Raw genomic sequence first — 15,984 nt, forward strand, 5'->3', positions numbered from 1 at the left:
GAAACTGAGGCACAGAGAGGCTAAGTGACTTGACCAAGGGCATATAGAAGAGCTGCGACAGAGCAGGAAATTGAACCTCCGTCTCCAGCATCCCTAACCCTAACACTTTCATTAGGCGGCTTTTGCAGCCAGAGACTGTCTAGGTGCCCAGGTGTAGGCCAGTCACCTCTGGCAGCAGATCACTCACTGTCAGAGTCACCTCTGGCAGCAGATCATCCACCTTATTCTTAAAGGGGCAGCTCCCATTTCTCTTACATAACACCACCGTTCACAAAAATGTATCACTAAGAAGAAACAAAGATTCAAAATTGTTATTAACACTGAACCCCGTTGGGAAAGATCTCTTCCAGGCAGCTCCCAAATGCAGTGGTTTCATTTCTTGGCGTCCCCCTGTTTTTTGAAATGGTGAGTCAGTTACAAACAGAATATCACTGGAATCAGCTCCTCTCATCTGTCTCTTTCAGCGCACAAGACCAACTTTTTGTTTCATTTCATGCTGGATTCAGCAGTTCCCTTGTGGCGCAGAGGCTTGGCATGAGACTCTGATCTCATTTGCCCTGGAGTGAATCCGGCGTGACACCGCCCAACTCGATGGCGTTACACTGGGTTTGGAACCAGTAAGAGCCAAGAGCCACAGCAGGCCCATGATTTGGAAAATGGCTTGCAGTCCTGGGCACTTTTCTGTAAATGTATTACCGCTGAACAATGCCAGACAGCTCGCACTGGGGACTGGCATGTGTAAGCTCCTTGGAGCAGGGTACAACGATGTAGCTGTTCAGGTATTTTTAACCACACCGATTACCACAGAATCTGAGCCCGGTGGGCTCAGTGCTGCAAGGAGTTCTGTGCTGGGCCAGAGCCCCGTTGAAGTCAAACTTGGCCAAGGCAAGACAATTCCAGGTGCATGCCTGTGGCCTGGATTTGCTGAGCCATGAATCGCCATTAGGCGATCCCTGCAAGGATGCAGTGAGGACTAGAGAAGCAGTGAAAAGACTCGTACTGGGCCTTTAGACCAGACTCAACTCAACTCAACTCAAGTCGCCGCTCTGTGCCTCAGTTTCCCTTCCTCTATTGGACTTTAGATTAGGCTGTCCATTATTATTATTATAATGATTATTATTTATTAGCAGGAACTGTAACTGAATGATTGTGAGATCATTAGTATTACACCCCTGGAGTTTATTTCCCTTCCAACAAGTCTCCACTCGGTTCGGTTGTATTTGTCTGAAATCAGAGGGCCTAATTCTCATTCACCTTCACACCCCTTTGCAGCTCTGGCAGGGGAAAGGGGCCCTCGGCCAAACAAAAAGCTGACCCTTTGGCAGAAGAGAAACCAGGGCAGAGATTTCACAGCTGGCCATCATCACACTGTGTGAATGTTTGAAACCAAGCCCGGGGAGCCAGGATTGTCAAATGCCAGCCCCATGTGTGAATCCCTCTTGGCAGCAGTCCAGGGTTTTCACCTGAGCTCTAAAGGGCTAACAGCTTCTCTCCTGCAAACTGGATTTCAGTGCAACAAGCTCCGTCACGCCAGTGAAGGGCCGGGATCCTTTTTAAACATTTTAAAACTTATGTCATAAAGGCCCCAAGAAGATATCTCTTCCAGCCAGCTCCTATTCATCAGCTACATGCTGGCATGGGGAAATTACTGTGGGGTTATTGCCTGGGAGCTCTGAAATCTACCAGCTCTAGCATCCAGGACTTTCCCTTATTATTATTATTGATTTGCATTGTGGTAGCACCTTGGAGCCACAGTCGCTGACCAGGGCCCCCTCGTGCTTGGAGCTCTTACATTGGCACCACGCCATTGGCAGATGGCACGTGATCAGAATCTGGCTGCCTACAGTCCAAAGAGCAAGAGCCGTGATCACGGGGCTGAGGCGGGGAAGAGACACTGTAAAGCCTGGCCTGCTCCAGGGCTCAAGTCACCTGAACTTTCCTCCTTGCATTTGCCACCCATGGAAGACAGTCCCCTCCACCAGCTGACGTCCCATGATTCCCTCCGCTTGCCCTCTCCCAACCTGCAGTGCCCAGTGTCTGTGGCAGAGGAGGAGAGAAATTGATCCTTCCGTTGGTTCAGCTATGGCCCCTCTGTGCTTAGATCTTCAAAGGGATTTAGGCACCACTGATTTCAATGGGACTGAAGTGTCTAAATACCTTTGAGGGTCTGCACCTTGTGGGACGCACAGGTTGGCATGGAGAGCTGCAAGAGCTATGTAGCATACTAATAATATTACGTGGATAACACTTCACCTCCACAGAGCATCATTATCCCCTTTTAGAGGCAGGGAAACTGAGTCACAGAGCAGCAACGTGACTTGCCCCAGCTCTCTGAGTCAGTCCACAGCAGAGCTGGGAAAATAACCCTGGTCTCTTAACTCCCAGTCCTACCACAGCAGCTGCAGCTGGGAGCAATCAGGCTCTGAGACCACAACTGTGCTCTGGGTAGACAACTTGCGTGTATCCCCGGTTTTAATTAACAGCATGAATTACTGGCTGGCGTCACATTACAGAGCAAGCCAGAGGCTAGTGCGGACCAACAGAAATCTGAGCCCTAAGCCTGAAGGAAGAGGAGGAAAATCAACGGGGGAGGGGGGAGGGAGCTACTGTACCCTCCTTGATTTCACCAGTTGTGGCTCTTCTGTCTAGATCATGGTATCTCGGCTATGAATCTTCCGATGGCACCTGGCCAAACATCTCTAAATTCTCTTTTCCTACGATGAGGCAGAGTCCTCGGGCACTCTGCAGCTAGAGAGACAGATGGCCAGACAGAGAGACAGATCACTGAAGATATTTAGTCCCTCTCTGATAGTCTCCATGCTAATATCAATACGCCCCCTCTGCGGATACCTCCGCCCCTCCTATTAACCCCTTGTCCCCTGCTGACCTGGCTGCCATGGCTCCTGCTTACAGCATTGTTTGCGAAGAGGATACGGGGCTTGATCCTCCCCCTGACTTCACCCAGGCGTGGAAGCCTGCTCCAGGCTCTCCGATGATGCAGAGGGTGTGGATGTTCTGATTTACCGTGAACAACGCATGTCAGGAGGCCATTCCCTGCCTGTGCCCACGCACTGGCTGTACATGCTGAGGCAAGGCGAACCGAGTGTGCATTGCTCCAGTGAGCAGGAAGGCTGTGTGACACGGACGCTTTGAAGGCACCGGCATGGCCGACCAGCTGACGGAGGGGCAGATCGCAGAGTTCAAAGAAGCCTTCTCCCTCTTTGACAAGGACGGGGATGGGTCCATCACCACCAGCGAGCTGGGGACCGTCATGCGGTCGCTGGGGCAGAACCCCACCGAAGCCGAGCTGCAAGACATGATTAGTGAGTTGGATGCCGACGGCAGCGGCACGGTGGACTTCCCCGAATTCCTGTCCATGATGGCGAGGAAGATGAGGGACACGGACAGCGAGGAGGAGATCCGGGAAGCCTTCCGGGTGTTCGACAGGGACAAGAACGGCTACATCAGTGCGGCGGAGCTCCGGCATGTCATGACCAACCTGGGCGAGAAGCTGACGGACGAGGAGGTGGACGAGATGATCAAAGAGGCCGACAGCAACAGCGATGGGCAAGTCAACTACGAGGAGTTTGTACGGATGATGACGGAGAAGTGAAGAACTGACTTTCCTGGTACCGCATTCACTCATTCATTTGCTTCCTTTCACTGTAACCTACCGGTCAATGGTCCGTCCCCTCTTGCCCAAGGCCTGTGCATGTCTCTGCTGTTCTGTTGGTTTCTTCCCCTGTATTCTATTATTTTATTCTAAAGGCTGGCTGTGACTTACCCTGTTTGTTAGCTAAGCCCTGTGGCTCATCTGAAATTTAGCGTCTCTGATTACACACCTGGTTTATGCCTCTTTCAATAATCAGGTTTCCTTTAGACTAGGCAGCATGTGGCATTGGAGCCTATGTGTCCCAAGGACAGTCAACAAATGGGGCCTGATCCTTCCAGCCCTTACTCCTGTTGACATCAGTGACTATCCCTAAGAGTAGGGATTCCTCAACAGGGCTGGGGTTTTGCAAGATCACGTCCTTGGCAATTTGCACAGACTTTCAAGCCAGATCCAGACCCTGCCTCTGCCATTGGGTCCATGCAAGCAGACCCTCGCTCTGAAGCAGGGCCCTGCTGAAGTCACTGGGGTTCCATACGGGCACAAGGGTTCACTTGCATGGATATGGATGCGAGACTGGGGCTGTATGCTCATTATTAGTTTAAAAAAAAAAAAAAAAAGGACCAAGCCACAAATGGGGGGAGGGATAGCTCAGTGGTTTGAGCATTGGTCTGCTAAACCCAGGGTTGTGAGTTCAATCCTTGAGGGGGCCATTTAGGGATCGGGGGCAAAAATTGGGGATTGGTCCTGCTTTGAGCAGGAAGTTGGACTAGATGACCTCCTGAGGTCCCTTCCAACCCTGATATTCTATAAATCTTGTTCTTGATCTGGAAATTCTTCCCACTGCCCTCCCACCCCCCAACCTCCCCGGAATTCTGGGACACCTGTTGGGAGGGTTGGGTTCACACCCACAGGCACTTGCCTAAGGGGAGTTTCACTGTGATCTTAGCTGGTGTCTGTCTGTCTGAGTTTGTCTTTGTGCAGCACAGAAGTGGATTCTGCTGGGCTGGGTAGAAGAGTCACAATGCAGAGGCCAGATTCCATTCGAATTTGAACGCTAGACACCAGCGAACATGAACAAAGACAAGCGTTTGGCCTCCCCTAAGATTTGCCAGCGGCCTGACTTGCAAAATGAGGACTGACTGCATGAGCTTCTACAGAAATTTTCTCCAAGGAATTTGTGGCCAGCCTGGGAACACATCCTAAAGAAATCTTTGTGCTGCTTGTACTGCCTCTGTCTTATTCCTGATGGTACAAACCTTAAGGGAAGGGGAGAGGATAGGCGAATAAGTTAGATGCTCATTTTCTCTCCGGGGTTATTTGCCTTTTAGGAAACAGGAAATCTGGCTGTTAAGGATGCACACAGTAGATAGCTACATCTGCACTGTGACTACCATTTGGGCGACATTGGGGTTCCCTTCAGACGTTGTCCATTCAAATGGTTATCAGAACACTGGGAAGCATAAAGCTGTAATACTGCAAAGCGGGTGTCTTATTCAGGTGCAAGGCTGGCCATTCAAACTGTGGCCCCTTTGCTTTTCCAAGGAGAGAAAGTCACAGTGGGACTCCCTGGGCTTTGGATCTCATGATATAGGGTGACATTCCATGTGCAGGACACCACAACAAGGCTTATAAGTCAGGTCCCACTTAAACTCACAGGCCCTGATCCTGCAAACAATTATGCATGGGCTTTACTTACAATAGGACTTTGCAAGTCAATGGGACTAGTCGTGTGGTTAAAGTTAAGCCGGGGTGTAAATGTTTGCAGAGCGGGGTCTATAAGGCAAAATGGGATGTAAGTGGCACATTGGTTTCCGTGCAGGAATTTCACCCCCTGGGAACACCAGGAATGCTGCTGGAATCCTAATTACCTGCCAAGCATCATAGACGTGCTGTTAGAATCCACTGTGTTCACCTTTTTTCTGTATACCGCCGGGCTTGCCCCAGAAAAATGTTTCCTTCTGTTGTGCCTCTGCGTCCATTTTCTGTAGCCGATCGTTTTCAAAAGGATCAGCTTCTCATGCAAGCTCCCCCTCCGCTAGTCCAAGTGGTAGCTTTGTTTTCAAATAAAGGAATGATTATTTGCTTCCAGAGAACTTTCAGTGCTTCCTTTTCTCCACTCCCAGCTAGAACCCAGAAAAAGCGTTGATCGCGTGGCACTAAGGATGGGCTCAAGCTGCAAACGTCAAGGCTCAAGCTTGGTTACCAACAGCCCAAGGTTCCAGGCTGCTTGGGGTAGGCCCTTTGGCCTGAGGGAATGTGCATAGGGCTGGAAGCCAGGAGCCCAGATTTGCCTGAGCCTTGTTTATTTCTACCAGTTCAGTGTGGGTGTAAAATGCTACCAAAGCAGGATTTGCTGATGCAAATGAGTACACATGGGGCAAGGCAGCAGTGATTCAGATCCCAGGAGTTCTTGCGCTCACCTTCTCCACACTTTCTAGCTAGACAGCAATGCATCTACTGAACAATACCCCATGGTCTGATTTCCCCCCACTCCAAACATTGAGGGTGTTCAAAACCCGTATCTGTGTTTGGGAAATGGCTCCGCTCTTCATAATGATCCAAACCAAACGCCCAAAAGCCAAAGATCCGCTAACTTCAGGGCGTTTGAAATGCAGATGCAGCTCTGGAGTTGGCATCCAGGTTCCATCCCCACCTTAGAACCAGGGGTTTGGGTTGGGGGCAGCCCGATATAACACAGAAGGGTAGGGATGGAAGGCTTGATGAGTTCTTCCAAATAGGCTGCTGCACAGTTCCAATGACCAGGGTGGAGTTCAGGGTGCAGAATCATAGAAATGTGAGGTTGGGAGGGATCTTGAGAGGCCATCTAGTCCAGACCCCTGCGCTGAGGCAGGACCAAGTAAATCTAGACTAACCCTGACAGGTGTTTGCCCAACCAGGCTGTCCTTCAACACCTCCAGTGATGGGGATTGCACAACCTCCTTTGGACACCTGTTCCAGAACTTAACTACCCTGTAGTTAGAATGTTTTTCCTACTATCTAACCTAATTCTTCCTTGCTGCAGATTAAGTCCATCTCATCTTGGCCTACCTTGAGTGGACACGGAGAACAGTTGATCACAGTCCTCATTACAATAGCCCTTCACATATTTGTTATCAAATCCTCACCTCGGTCTTCTTTTCTCAGGACTAAACATGCTCTGTTTTTTAGCCTTTCCTCATAGGTCAGGTTTGCTAAACTGTTTATCATTTTTGTCACTGTCCTCTGGACTCTCTCCAGTTTGTCCACATCTTTCCTAAAGTGTCACACCCAGAACCAGGGGCAACAGAGCCTTCCCGAAAGTGGGCGGGCCAGGGGCCCTGCCCCCTCCATGGCTCCACCCCTGACCATCCTTTCCCCCAAGGCCCCAGCCCCCCGGCCAAGCCAGAAGCCAGAGCGGGGCTGGGGAGCCTGGACCCTTCCACCTGCCCGAGGTGGGGGGCCCAAAAGCAGCCCCTGGCCCGTATCCCCCCCTTCCAGGCCCCCGGCCCAGGACAGGTGGAGGGTCTGCGGACTTCGCACAGCTGCTCACGCAGCTCTTACCCTGACCCGGCTCCAGCCGGGGCACAGGGCCTTGGAGCCGCAGCCGGGCTATGGGCTCCAGCTGCTGACCTGGTTGGGGGGCAGGGCCTCAGGGGGAAGAGGAGGGGCAGAAGCCAGGGTCCGTGGTGAAAAGTGGATGGGCCAGCCCTGTCCACTTTCAAAAAATGGGAGAGCCGTGGCTCCCTGGCCACTCTGTTCGGGCGTCATTGCAGCTAAGGCCTCACTACTGCTGAGTAAAGTGTGACAATTACCTCCTGTGTCTTACACACGATACTCCTGTTTATACACCCCAGAATGATATGAGCCTTTATCCAAACTGTGTCACACTGTTGACTCATATTCAGTTAGCGAGCCACTATAACCTCCAGATCCTTTTCAGCAGTAATACTGTCTAGTCAGTGATTCGCCGTGTTATGTTCGTGCATATGTTTTCCTTCCTAATTGTGGTACTTTGCACTTGTTGGACCAGTTCTGCAATTTGTCACAGTCGTTTTGAATTCTAATCCTGTCCTCCAAAGGGCTTGCAACCTCTCCCAGCTCGGTGTTAGCCACAAACTTTAGAAGCATCCTCTCCTCTCTATTAACCAAGTCATCAATGAAAATCATCAGACCCAAGAGAGATCCTTGCAGGTATGTCCTCCCAGTGTGACAGCGAACCATTTATAATTATTCATTGCGTATGGTCTTTCAACTGGTTATGCACCCACCTTATAGAGATTTCATCTAGACCACATTTCCCTTGTTTGCTTATGCGAATTCATGTGGGACTGGGTCAAAAGCCTGACTAAAATCAAGATAAGAACATAAGAACAGCCATACTGGGTCAGACCAAAGGTCCAGTTAGCCCAGTATCAGTGGCCAATGCCAGGTGCCCCAGAGAGAATGAACAGAACTGGTAATCATCAAGTGATCCATCCCCTGTCGCCCATTCCCAGCTCCTGGCAAACAGAGGCTAGGGACACCATCCCCATCCATCCTAGCTAATAGCCATTGATGGACCTATCCTCCATGAATTTATCTAGCTCGTTTTTGAATAGCCTGTTAAAGTCTTGGCCTTCGCCACGTCCTCTGGCAAGGAGTTCAAGAGGTTGACAGAGCAGACATCCTGTCTACTGCTTCCCCCCATCCATGAGGCCTGAAAGCTGAAACAATCCCATGGAGGGAGCAGGCAGAGGTGAGGGAACAGCCTGATGGAGATGCCATTCTGGTGAAGACCCATTCGTGTCATTTCACTGATGGATACCATGAGCACTGGTTAGGAGGAAGAGGGCAGATTGCAGCTAATCTGGTTTTGTGATTAGGACACTGGGGGGAGAAGCAAATTCAAGTGCTGGCTGCTGTACATAGGGGCTCTGGAGCAATTTTTATAGTGCAGGGACTGAAAGTCATTGAACATAAGTGTATGTTCATTAGTACATCAAGCCAGGGGGCACCGCACCAAACACAGCCTTTACAGGGCTTGTCCGGGATCTCTCACCACCCAAGTGAGAATCATGGCCTTAGACCAAACAAGCTACTTTCTCGCTGTACAAGCTGGAGGGGTCCTGCTGCACCCAGAGTACCCCTCGTTCCAGTGCTCCACATCCAACACACTTCCTGGGAGACCTTGCACCGGCTATTGAGGGGCAGCTTCTCAAATTCTCACGATTCCGCTTGCCTCCCTTTTTTCCAAAGAGCTCAGCTCCCAGCATGCTGGCTGAACACTTTTGAAAACCTGGCCCTCACTCGCTCTGTGCCTCGGTTTCCCCTTCAGAAAGAGAAGGCTAATTATAGCAGACATGCCCCAGATCTTTCGACTCTTCGTGCCAGGGTCCCTTACTCTGCCCTTTTCCCATGCCAGGGGTTCTGTGTTCACCGCTTTTATTTTTTCTTTCTTTCTCCTGGCTTTTCTTTCAGGATGCCGACATTTTAATCTCTGGGGGGCATATGGGCAGAGCTGAGATGGGGTGTTGCTGTGTTGGAAGGTGTTAATGGAGGCCATTAACTAGTTCTTTGATCTAGAGGTGACTGAAGCTGCTGGCTCTGCTAACCAGATACCGAGGGCTCTGTACGTCCTCCATTTCTCCCTTCCTTTTTTCCCCCCGACGTTCACCCAAATCCAAAAGGTTCCTCCCACCGATGGCTAGGACACTCCCTGAAATTTTGCAATTGATTGGAGGTGGTGTTCAAGCAGTATCGTGTTCCACGGTCCCGACAGACAGCGAAATGCCATGGGGTTGAGAGTCAGGGGAACTGATCTGAGTAGCCAAACTATTCCAGAACAAGAGCGTCCACACTGGGAGCTATCTGGAAATAGCTCTGTCGAGTTACATTCACACCTTGCCTTATTCTGGAATAACTCCTATAGACAAGCTCTTAGGCCTCACAAGCTTGGCCAATAATAACACACAGGCCTCTCTTAGCACAGCTCTGTTCCCTCACAGGGAACTGCCTTCATGGCACATCTGCCCGCTCCCTGGCCTGACTGCCCCCTCGCCCACCAGCTGCTTGGTGGAGCAGACAGTGGTGCCTGACTGCCTGCACAAGGCAATCGGCCTTGCAGTGACATGTCCCATGGTGCTCTGAGTGCTCCAGCCCCAGTGGGAATAACCTTCCACTCCCTCTCAAAGCAAAGAGCTTGTGTAACCCACACACCTCCTGGATGTGGTGCTCTGTCCCCTCTAGTGGTACCGAGACCACTTCAAGATTAATGAGTCTGCTACAGCCTTAGCTAGCGGCCAGGTGGCTTTTGACTCATGCAGTAAAAGCTCATGCATTTAGCTTCAGAGGTCTCAGGTTCAATCCTGCCCGCCGACAACCGGGGTCTGTCGGGGTTACACTTGCAAGGGGGGCTGCAGTGTCAATGAAAGCTGAGCTGACCAGGCTAGAATACAGACGGGGGGGAATTCACCCCTGTGCTGGGGATGCATGCAGGGCCCGTGCATCACTTACGGGGGCTAAAGGCACACTCCAGTGGCACGCAGCCCTTGGGCTGGCCCGTGGCAAAGGGCTGGAGTTCAGCTGGAGCGTTTAAACAAGGCCGGTGGCTTTTCCTTTTCTGCAGCCAACAACAATTTTCCGCAGACGTGGTCTGGAGCCCGTTCAGGCCCCGTCCTGCCTTCCAACAGCCACAGAGTGCACGAGGCATGCAGGAGTCAGAGCTTTACTGTTTGCAACAGAAGCGATAGCTAAGGACAAAGGCCGGTGCCATTTTCGACCGTCGGTGTTGTGGGCACTCGTGTTTGCCTTTCTCTCCTGCGCGCACACGTCCTGTTCCAGCTTTCTCAGCTCCTGCCTGGACAGGAACTGGCACTTAGATAATGAAGAGGGTGTGGATGGTCTCATTTCTCTCCATGACTCAATTTGCACCAATGAAAAGTGTGAACCGTGTATTGCTGTCGGTCTCCAAGCCATTGTTTCATCCCTGGGCAAGGAGTCACAGGAGACTTTCCCAGGGCTCGGCTATCTGCAAAGCACAAGGAGAACCGAGTGCAAGCTGTTTCAGCAAGTAGGGAGGCACAGACGCTGAAAAGGCACCGGCATGGCCGGCCAGCTGGCGGAGGAGCAGATCGCAGAGTTCAAAGAAGCCTTCTCGCTCTTTGACAAAGATGGCGATGGGTCCATCACCACCGGTGAACTGGGGACCGTCATGCGGTCGCTGGGGCAGAACCCCACCGAGGCCAAGCTGCAAGACATGGTCGGCGAGTTGGACACTGACGGCAGCGGCACGGTGGACTTCCCCGAATTCCTGTCCTTGATGGCGAGGAAGATGAGGGACATGGACAGCGAGGAGGAGATCCGGGAAGCCTTCCGGGTCTTTGACGAGGATGGGATTGGCTACATCAGCGCGGCGGAGCTCCGGCACGTCATGACCAACCTTGGTGAGAAGCTGACGGATGAGGAGGTGGACGAGATGATCAAGGAGGCCGATGCAGATGGCAACGGGCAAGTCAACTACGAGGAGTTTGTGAGGATGATGGTCTCAAAGTGAAGATGTCTCCTATTGAACTTGTTCAATTTCTGGTGCAGGAACCATAGCTTGGCTTCTAGCTCATCCGCAGAAGCGTCTGTCCCACTGCCAAAGGACCATGGATACCCAGACATTTGAACTCCAGCATATATATTTCCTCTGTGTGTGGGAGGCAGTCTAACACTGAGGGAGGCATGGTCACATGGAAGTTCAAGGTGGGGGCTGGCATCAGGAGCCCTGGATTCTAGTCCTAGCTCTGCCATTAGTTTACTGTGCAGCCTTGGAGTTTCTTAACCTCTCCATGGGGTTTTGTTTTCACCGCTTGTACGAAGAGGAGAATACCATGTACCTACCTCTGTGAGGTGGCTGTGAGAACCTGAAACGGAAGAAGCCCTATGGGAGCCATTATTACAGGCTTTATAGGCCAAGGAGCAGTGGTCTCAAGTTGCAGTGGAGGAGATCTAGGCTAGATATTAGGAAAAACTTTTTCACTAGGAGGGTGGTGAAGCACTGGAATGGGTTCCCTAGGGAGGTGGTGGAATCTCCTTCCTTAGAGGTTTTTAAGGTCAGGCTTGACAAAGCCCTGGCTGGGATGATTTAGTTGGGGAGTGGTCCTGCTTTGAGCAGGGGGTTGGACTCGACCTCCTGAGGTTCCTTCCAACCCTGATAGTCTATGATTCTCCCTTTGTCTCACTATCCCTGCCCTTGTTTGCAAACATTGCTTGTGTTTTACATGGGCTACTGTCTCTAAAGTTCACTTGGGGGGTCACCCAGGGCAATAGCTGGGGTCTGGTTCAGGCCCAGCCATACGTATAACTAAGTCAACGGTGGATTTCTACTCCATCAAAGGCAGTTGTCTGAGGGCACTCAACAGGCACCCAGATACCATAGCGACGAGTGCAGCAGAGTAATCCGAACGGCATCGCTTAGAATAGGAGTCAGATTAGCAGGTGCATGAATGCCGGGCGGTGCGTGTCCTGTCTCTGCATTCTGGCTGGCTGGAGCAAAGCTATTGCTTGTAACTTGGAAGGCAGATAGAGTTCAAATGTTGGCTTTTGTAATAGCTAGAGATCCCTCCTGAGAATATTTCCTGACCGAAAGGCTCAACGAGGGTTTGAGCTTTCATGGGAACTCTCTCTGGGGTCAGATACATCCCCTAAAGAAATCTATGAAGTGACTGCGAGCCCTTCCTCTGATTCCTGATTGTGCGTGGATCTCTAAGGAGCGGGAATGGAGGAGAAATATGCAAAGGTTCAGGCTTCTGTTCTCATGTACACTACTTTAAATCCAGAGTTGCTCCCCTAAACTCACTCCGGATGCCAGTAGAAGAAAGCCCACAGAACAACTCCTCCACCCCCTTTTTTCCCTCTTGTTTTGTTTGATTACTTTGGGCCAAATTCTGCTCTTAGTTACACCAATAAAAAACGAGACAAATTCCACTGACGGAAATAGATTTACACTGGTGTAGCTGAGAGCGGAACTGAGCCTTTTATGGGGCATGGAAAGTTTTTTAAACACAGCATGGGCAAAACATGCAGATAAATCAATGCCTGGTACATATGGGTACAAGATAGTCCTTTACTTTAGGCCCTTTGCAACTGGCTCCATGCTGTTGACTCGGCGGGCCGTGTTCCCATAAATATTGTATAACAATACAAACGTTAAAGTCAGACATTTGCCAAACAGGTGTAATCCCCCCAGACCTCGGTACAATTTTTAAATCTCCTACCAGAAAACGTTTCCTTCTGTTGTTCCTGAGCCGCTGACAAATCAGCTGAGATGTTTAGCTTCAAAGGAATCTGCTTAGGGCACAGTTGGCCTCAAATCCATTCCAAATTATAGCCTCATTTCAATCAATAATTCTTTTCCCTTCTCTCCTGCAGCCCTCTTTTCATCTTCTGTTTTATTCCCCACCTGCTTGCAATCAGACAATGACATAAAGGGAAAGGCTGAAAGCTAGGTCTAGCTGGAAACTAGGGTTTGAGAGCAAAGATACGGGTGAAGATGTCCAAAACCGGGTAAAGTTAACTGCTTAAATTCTCATTTAGGTGTCTAAATAAGTAGCCTGGTTTTCTGTGGTTTGGACATTGAAGTCAGTAGAAGGTGCTGGATGCTCAGCATTTTTGAAAACCAGGCCACTTATTTAGTCGCCTAGATGTGAAAGTAAATGGGAGTTAGGTGCCTAAATATCTTTGAGGATCCGGGTCTTGGAGCCTAACTTTAGGCAGCCATTTTGGAACATCTTGGCCACAGGCCTGCATGCTGGTTCCATTACAATAGGTGGGGGTTTGACAGCATAGGAGAATTTACCTCAACGAAACCAGCCTAAGCAGAGTATGGTCTGAGCAAGAGGAAATAAGTGTGGGGGCCAGGAGCTACAAAGGAAGCAAAGGGTTGTCCTCAGGCCTGGGGAGAATCACGCAGCAGCCTTTCACCAGTGTTTGTCAGAGGAATGGGAAGGAGCTGATTTTAGGCCTAAAAATGTTTAAATGGATACATTGCCAACTCTCACAATGTTATCACAAGTCTCACCCTGTTTGGTGGGTTTCTTAAAGCCCCAGCTCCTGGAGTCATGTGACTACATGACAATCCCTGCATTCCGTATATATATATATATGTATATATATTCTAGCCCTTTTGGTTGCAGAGAAAATCTTGAAAATGTGACCCAAGTGACCCGCAAAGGTTCCAGAAACAGAAGGCAAATAACAAGAATGCCACATTTGTTGTCAAATCTCTTGATTTTTAAGCCAATTGCTTGAGTTTGGGGGCATGACTCATGATTTTTGAACACTTTAGACAGATAGATATGTAAGGGGACTGTTGCCCCCTTACTAACATTCAGTGAGAGTGTTTTAGTTGCTAGCTCCCAGTACTAAAAGGGGAAGTGACGATGGGGAATCAGGACCCTGAGACTGACAGCCCCCCAGGAACAATGGGGAGAGGCCAATGCTCCAGGTCAGCCCGAATGACAGGGCGGGCAGGCTAATTAGAGGGTCAAGAGGCCAGGAAGGTCCCGTCTTCAGTGTGAGCTGGAATTGTCTGGGTCAGACACAGCGGGGCCCGAGCTAAGGAGAAAGCAGGGGCCCACGCTAAGCTGGGGAGCAGAGCTGGGCCAGATCCAGAGGGACCAGAAAAGCAGCCCAGAGAGAGCAGACCCTGTCCTGGGAGCAGAGCTGCAGCCCCAAAGCCAGAGGCACAGCCCAGAGAGAGCAGACTGGCCCTGGGAGCAGAGCTGCAGCAACCAGAGCCAGAGGGGCCAGAAAAGCAGCCCAGGGAGCAGGTCAGTGCTGGGAGCAGAGTCACAGAAGCAGCCTGCAGAGCAGACCTGTCCTGGGAGCAGAGCTGCAGCAACCAGAGGCAGAGGGGCCGGAGAAGCAGCCCAGGGAGCTGGAGGCAGAGCAGCAGCAGCCCGGCAGAGACCGAGTGGAGCAGCTGGGGCTGGAGCAGTCTGGAGCTGGGTGCGGTGAGCAGCTGGGGAGAGCGAGGGGGACCCTGGGCAGCGGGTCCAGCACAGGGAGACGTCTCAGCCAAGGGGCTCTGCAGGCCAGGCTTGGATCGTAACCCCGACGGGGCGGGGGTGACACTGGGAAGAAGGGTCCTACCACTTAGAGCCTGAGAGCGTGTGGCCACCACCACAGAGAGTGTCCAACCCACCGCATCCCTGCAGCACAGCCAGGGCCGGAGAAGGAGGCCAGGGACTTACAAGGAACAGACTGTGAACTGCCCTGACGTTCCAGAGACCCTGTTTGTGATGTTCCCTGCCACAGAGCGGGGTGATGTGTTTCCTTTAACCTTTCCCATTTTGCCTTATTCTTTTTAAAATTAATTGTTGATTAAATAACTTGCATTTGCTTTAACTTGTATGTAATGGTCGGTGGGTCAGAGAAGTGCCCAGTGCAGAGAGAGTACCCCGGAGTGGGGACACCCTAGCCCCTGTCCTAGGTGACCACAGCAGGGTTGGGGGTTGAGCCCCCCAGGAATCCTGGGCCCAGCTTGTTGGGGTTACGAGGACTCTGCCAGACAGGAGAGTGGAAGGGGAGTCCTCAAGGGCAAGGAGGCCATTGGGTAAAGGAAGTGGGAGCGAGGACTCAGATCCTTTTGCTAGCCCACTTCACCGGGGTAGTGCAGAAGCCAGGAAAGTTCCCCACAAGAGTGGGACTATTCCCCCGCTTACAGATAGATAGATAGATAGATAGTACAATTTTTGTTTCAAGACCCAAAACAATGCAAATCACCTGGTATGGGCTTTGGTTACAAACTGGAAACTCAAGCCAGGTTCACTTTTGCAATAATCCTGGCCCCATTTTCAAGCCAACCTGAGTTAATTGATTGATTGTCACTGAAAGTAGGTGACACACCTAGGCACTCTGGAGTGACTTCTCCTGGAATTTGGGAGGATTGCGGAAATGCAGGGAGAGGCTGTTGTTGGTTTAATCCCAATAGCCTGTGTGCGCTCCGGGATTTGCCAGCACTCCCAGGTTTGTCTCTCTTCTTTAAGAGTCGCTATTCCGCAAATAAACTCATCGGCCATCCCCGCCCACCCCCCCGAAAAAAACCTCAGCCATAAACTTCATTGGGATGAGAGTTATGAAATCTCCCCCCACCCGCACACGCATTCACAAACACTCTCCCCCCCGATTTCAAGCCCCTCTGGGATCTGCTAGGATTATACGGAGGAAGTTCGCATTTTCTGGCTCCTGAGTATCTATTTTCAGCATAAAACACATACAGCCAGCGCCTGTTTTCCCACCAGCAGTCCACTGCCTGAGCACGAGCCTCCAAAACATCTAGTTAGGAACTGCCCTGTGGCTCCCGGACTGGAAGGAAACACCATCAGGGAGTGAGTGAAGCGCTAGGAAAATCTGGAAGAGCTCCTAAG

The 15,984-nt window shown here is 51.0% G+C and overlaps 2 protein-coding genes across 3 annotated transcripts; both read left to right on the forward strand.

The window, feature by feature from the left end:
• The first annotated feature begins 2,694 nt into the window (after positions 1-2,694).
• LOC142070668 (calmodulin, striated muscle) lies at positions 2,695-5,706 on the forward strand. 2 transcript variants are annotated; one of them, XM_075124566.1, is made up of 2 exons: positions 2,695-3,629; positions 4,595-5,706. In XM_075124566.1, the coding sequence occupies exon 1, from the start codon at positions 3,164-3,166 to the stop codon at positions 3,611-3,613; it is 450 nt and encodes a 149-aa protein (XP_074980667.1). In that variant the 5' UTR covers positions 2,695-3,163; the 3' UTR covers positions 3,614-3,629; positions 4,595-5,706. The 2 variants fall into 2 exon arrangements, with proteins under 2 accessions (XP_074980667.1, XP_074980668.1); XM_075124567.1 differs by having other exon boundaries at positions 4,600-5,706.
• A 4,836-nt stretch (positions 5,707-10,542) lies between these two features.
• Positions 10,543-11,123, forward strand: LOC125636651 (calmodulin, striated muscle). Its single transcript, XM_048850161.2, has one exon. The coding sequence runs from the start codon at positions 10,674-10,676 to the stop codon at positions 11,121-11,123; it is 450 nt and encodes a 149-aa protein (XP_048706118.2). The 5' UTR covers positions 10,543-10,673.
• Positions 11,124-15,984: the final 4,861 nt, after the last annotated feature.

The sequence above is a fragment of the Caretta caretta genome, chromosome 1 (assembly GCF_965140235.1).
Source record: "Caretta caretta isolate rCarCar2 chromosome 1, rCarCar1.hap1, whole genome shotgun sequence".
NCBI classification, from domain to species: domain Eukaryota; kingdom Metazoa; phylum Chordata; order Testudines; family Cheloniidae; genus Caretta; species Caretta caretta.

Bases quoted from the DNA above. Each gene is read 5' to 3' on its own strand.
- LOC142070668 (XM_075124566.1), top strand. From the start codon at position 3,164: ATGGCCGACCAGCTGACGGAGGGGCAGATCGCAGAGTTCAAAGAAGCC.
- LOC125636651 (XM_048850161.2), top strand. From the start codon at position 10,674: ATGGCCGGCCAGCTGGCGGAGGAGCAGATCGCAGAGTTCAAAGAAGCC.